The following is a 5,134-nucleotide window of genomic DNA, read 5'->3' on the forward strand; positions in this document are numbered from 1 at the left end:
CCGTCCCCATCGAAAAAAGAACAGACTCTTCATCTTACCAATGAAAGTAAAAGGATTATATTCCCCATATTCACGGACGGCCAAAACCTGCATCCTTAAAAGTTATGCACAAAATGTAAGACATGCCGTTATCAAACAGTCCGAAATTCGCAGGAGTAGACATTGATCTGGATTGCCATTTAAGGACAGATCACAAAAATGAGCACAAGAAATGTAATATAAAAAACACTTAATAGATGAAAATCTGGAACTAATAATCTCAAACGTTTCGGGTTTATAGGAAACAACCCCCTGGATTAGAATCAAAAAAACCTTGAACATCAAAATACCATCGTCATCTCTAATTCTCTTGTTCATAGTCTGGAAAAGACGCAAGTGTCGATGACTAGCAAATATAGCGAGGTACAAGACAAAAAACTTCACAAAATGATGCTCAAACCCATTATAGTAAGGGCTCATCTAATCCCAAAGGCTATGCAGCTCCTACTAAATACTAAAAACTAGATACCGAGTAGACAGTTTTCTTCGTGACGACTCCTTGTCGGCTTGAACTGAACACAGCTACAGCAAGTGTGGGGTGATCAATCCTGATATCTCGAGAAATCCCACACGTTCCTTACCCGCGAAAATTTTCTTCAGCTTCTCATCACATATGATGATTTTTTTGTCATTGGGATCCTGATCAAGCCACAAACTTTTACATTACTAAAATTATCCTAGATAAATCAGCATATTACGAAAATTTGGAGATACATAATGCTCAACTTTAAGCTGTGAGAGCGAATTAGTAGTTTAGATCACAGCATACCGAAAGCAAAACATACAGATGGGGTTTTTCCTCAACTGATTGGTTCATTCTATCCAAATGAATAAGCTTGCTCCGTAGAAAGCTAATGTTGCAGGAAAAGAAGCCACATAAACAAGGCAAGCTGATTGCAAAAACAAATCCTGGCGTCAAGCAGGTACTCACTACCTCCTCTATTTTACTCTACTTAATGCAGCTTCGGAATGCAACACAAAGACATAAGAGAAATATCTTCTCACTACTATCTTAATTGCACTGCTCAGAAGCTCTAAATTCTATTAATGCAATTTAAAAAAGCTTATAAGAGATAAACCCTTGTTCCTTAGAATACAAGGAACGTTAGCGCTAATAAGCGTGAATCTGTGCAGGTGCTCGACCAGAGATAAACCCTTGTTCCTTAGAATGAAACTAAAATTCACCATTGGAGATATAGACTCCAGCAAACATTGTGTCAGATTATATTACATGAGTGCTCTGGAGAAGGCAAAGGAGTTGGTTCGAGACTTGGAGCAGAAGGAAGAGAAGTTATAACACAGAATAAACAAGCAAAGTTTTGTTATATGTTATTGTTTATTATAACTTCATCTTCATATCAAATGCCAATTCATATCACAAGGCCCTTCCCTCACCAAAAGCCTACTACAAGCATTTCCAACCATCCACCCACAAATCACCTATGTGATCAATACTTGAATTCACAAGCTGAAAACATAATGATTGGTCAAAGCCGATTGGAAGATCATTTCAACAATTAGAGAAATTCTTTCTTAAATAACAGAAAAAGAAGCGAGTGGTGACACCTTACAAATGCAATTGGATAACAGTAATCAAAGGATTGGAGAGGAAATGAATACATGTTAGAGGTAATATCAAACTAGTGTTTTTCCTGCAATCAGTTTCATTAAAATAAAACTAACAAACATCACTCATCCTCCCCTTCTTTTCTCTTCAAATCCTCCAACACATATACATTGCAAGGACAGGAAGAGCACACTTCGAAGCTCACTATTTGATTTTAATAGAAGCTAAAACCCGTGTCTTTGAACCCAAAAACTATCTCTTTTCTCAGCAAAACGATAGTAACCAACTATCATATCATGACATTTATCCCCATTGTAAGCTAACCAGATACAACCATGAAATCATTACTCAAAAATTGACAGCAAACCCTCAAAATACAAACATTAGGCAAGACAAACACCCCCTTTAGGCCTTTACGCTTAACCCCTTTATCTTTTCGATTTTATCATACTTTCTATTTTAGTCGTCCCTTTATTTTCGCTATTTTGCTGCGTTCCTATTTTGTAGGTACTTCTAATCTCATCCCCAAAATCATTTTCTCGCCTCATGCACATATTTCTTAAATTCGCTCATTTTTTCCCTTTATTATATTGTGACAAAATTAAAGGGATGGAGGGAGTAATTCCTTCCAAGTAAGTAAAATTTTGTTTCAAAATTTCTCTTTACTTGTGGTACTACCACTTTTATCTATTATATCTTAAACAGTTAAACCCCAAAAACTCTTTAGTTCAAAACTTCAAATATCATCAAACAAAACTAGCAACAACAATATTGAAGCATTCTCAACCATCTTTATATAAGAAAGATTATTCACTTATTTAACAAGTCAAAAAGATAATTTAAAAAAATAAAAACAATATAAATTCGAGAATATTATCACCAAAAACAAAAATCATCGAATATAAAAATAATAATGATAATAATAAACCAAAAAAAGATAAATACAAAAAATGCACATTGTCAAAATTGACAAAAATTTCCATTAAAATCCAAAATAAAACAAAAGAGAAAAAATTACGAGAGAAGACCTGAAGATTGTTGGCTTTAATGTGAGCCCAGATGACCTTGAGAGCTTGGGTTCTAGAAATTTCTGGAGCACCAACAAATTCTTGAAGTGCTGGTGAAATTGGCCTTGGTTTCATTATTCCTCTGGGCTTCCTTGTTGTTGACGAAGATGACGACGCTGCACACGCCGTCACTCCGAACTTGGCGCTTTTAAGCGCCGGAAAACACACAACCACCGTGGGAGTATTCACTGGAAAACTACCAAAAAGCGACGATTTTTTGCCCACAAAAAGTGAGGGTTTCATCGAACATCTTATCGCTCCTGCCATGTTTTCTCTGTGTTGCAAGCTTCTTTGGGGTTTGGAAATTGCTTGGATAATGTTTCGATGTTTTTGAAATTTATTGTTTGAAGTTGTCTGTTAATTTTCTGACCGTTGATGTTGCGTGCAACTTTTTAATCTTGGCCGTTTCAAATGCACTTTATGAGCAACAGGATTGCCAGGATAGCTGAGTGTTAAAATTTTACCCGATCTTTATATATCGCCACCCTTTATCGCCACCCCCTGAGTAAATTATCATTTTGCCCTTGAAATTTGAAAAAATATGATTTTGCCATTGAACCTAAAATTTTCTACATATACCATACTCCCACTAAAATTATTCTCACCACAATTAAAAACCAACTTACACAAGCAAAATTTTGGAGCAAAAATTAAGTTTAATCAGCAAATTATTAATCGAGGTAAGTTATTTTTAATTTAATTAGTTGCAAAAATTTTAAAAAAAAAAACTATGAGCCGCCCAGATCGGTCCAGTCGCCTAATTTTAGGCGACTGAACCGGGTCCAGTCACCCAGATCTAGGCGATTCCTAATTTTTTATTATTTTTTTTCCGTATGTTTTGGAATAATTATTATACATTTTGAAGTATGTTATAATTGTTGTTAATGTTATTATTATTAATTTTTTTATTATTATTGTGATTGTTATTTTTTTTATTATTAAATATATGTTTATGTTTTGTTTTATAAATTATTAATGTAAATTTGTATGTTGTAATGTTTATTTATTTATTTTTTTAGTAATTTTTATATATTGTTTTTAATTTAAGATATTGAAAAATAAAAAAAAATATAAGATGAGTCGCCCAGATCTGGGCGACTCATCTTAATTTTTTTTTTTCGTATGTTTAGGTATAATTATTATAAATTTTGAAGTATGTTATTATTGTTATTGTGATAGTTAATAATAATTTAATTTATTGAAATTTAAAAACAAAAAATAGGTGATTATTATTTTTTAATTTTTTTTTATTTTGATTGTTAAATTTTTTGTTGTTAAATTATTATTTATATTTGAATTATTAATTTATTATTTGGTTTTTTTTGTTTTTTTTCCATTTTTAATTTTTGATTATTATTTTGTTTAGAAATATTTTTATTTTTAATATTTAATGAAACTGAAAAAAATTGTAGAAAATGGCTGGTAATCAAGGAAAAGGAAAGGGTTTTTTTAGACAATTGTTGAGAGGTAATAGTTCTAGGCCTACCTTACTCAGAGGGGACCCGCATGAGAGGGGGGTAACGGGTTTTGCTAGGAGGGCTAGGCATGAAGAGGCTGCCAAACAAAGTGAGGCCCAAAGGTCGAGTACGCTGAACCAAGTGCGTACTCATTTTGATGACCAGGCTGACAGCCTCCAGAGTAGTTGGGGGGTTTATAGTGATGATGATAATGATGTTGATGATGTTCAGTTCCAAGCTCCTGAGTCTCGCCCAATGGACTGGACTGTTGTTCGCGGCCCCGACGGCAGATTCGCTCGTGGCGGCCCGAGTTCTTCTGCCGCATCTGAGCGCGCAGGACGTAGTTTTGTCGATAATGAGCCGCCACGGGAGAGCAGGCTTATGTTTTCCTTTTTCACCAGGACACACCCTTACCGTTTAAGGTCTTTCTAGTGGTTTACGACTACTTCCTACAATCATAAATTTACACCCGCAACTTCTACTTTTAGAACCAGGTCGGGCAGTATTATCTAGATTATGTACATCACCCCTAATTTTACCATAGCGGTGACATCTTAAATAGACACTAACTCTAGAATGTCCTTCTTTCTTTTTATAAGAAGCACGTGTAAATTGAAAACCGATTGTTATTGCTATCGCATCGGCCCAACTATGTAACTCATCTACGGAGATAAATTCTCTATCCGTAACAAAGCTACTGGAGTAGTCTACGTTGTCTCCAAAGTTTTCAAACTCCTGCAAATTTGAAATATAAATAATATAAATTACGTACATTAATGACTACAATAATAATAATAATAATAATAATAATAAAAACATTACGTAAATAAAAAAATAAAAAATTTAAAATAAATTTAAAATAAAATTATCAACAATAAAAATAATAATAATGTCAACAATAATAATAATAATAATAATAATAATAATAATAATAATAATAATAATAATAATAATAATAATAATAATATTACAGACAATAATAAAAAAATAACAAAAACTAAAAC

At 33.2% G+C, this 5,134-nt stretch overlaps 1 protein-coding gene across 1 annotated transcript; it reads right to left on the bottom strand.

Moving 5' to 3' along the window:
- Positions 1–235: 235 nt before the first annotated feature.
- On the bottom strand, positions 236–3,109 carry LOC130823958 (upstream activation factor subunit UAF30-like). The gene is made up of 2 exons (XM_057688798.1): positions 2,635–3,109; positions 236–678 (listed from the first exon to the last, which is right to left on the bottom strand). The coding sequence occupies exons 1-2, from the start codon at positions 2,938–2,940 to the stop codon at positions 562–564; spliced, it is 423 nt and encodes a 140-aa protein (XP_057544781.1). The 5' UTR covers positions 2,941–3,109; the 3' UTR covers positions 236–561.
- Between the last annotated feature and the right edge of the window lie 2,025 nt (positions 3,110–5,134).

Source organism: Amaranthus tricolor, chromosome 9 (assembly GCF_026212465.1).
Source record: "Amaranthus tricolor cultivar Red isolate AtriRed21 chromosome 9, ASM2621246v1, whole genome shotgun sequence".
Lineage (NCBI taxonomy): Eukaryota > Viridiplantae > Streptophyta > Magnoliopsida > Caryophyllales > Amaranthaceae > Amaranthus > Amaranthus tricolor.

Bases quoted from the DNA above. Each gene is read 5' to 3' on its own strand.
- LOC130823958 (XM_057688798.1), bottom strand. From the start codon at position 2,940: ATGGCAGGAGCGATAAGATGTTCGATGAAACCCTCACTTTTTGTGGGC. The intron at 679-2,634 runs GTCTTCTCTCGT...TGGCTTGATCAG, and splicing joins TTAAAGCCAACAATCTTCAG to GATCCCAATGACAAAAAAAT.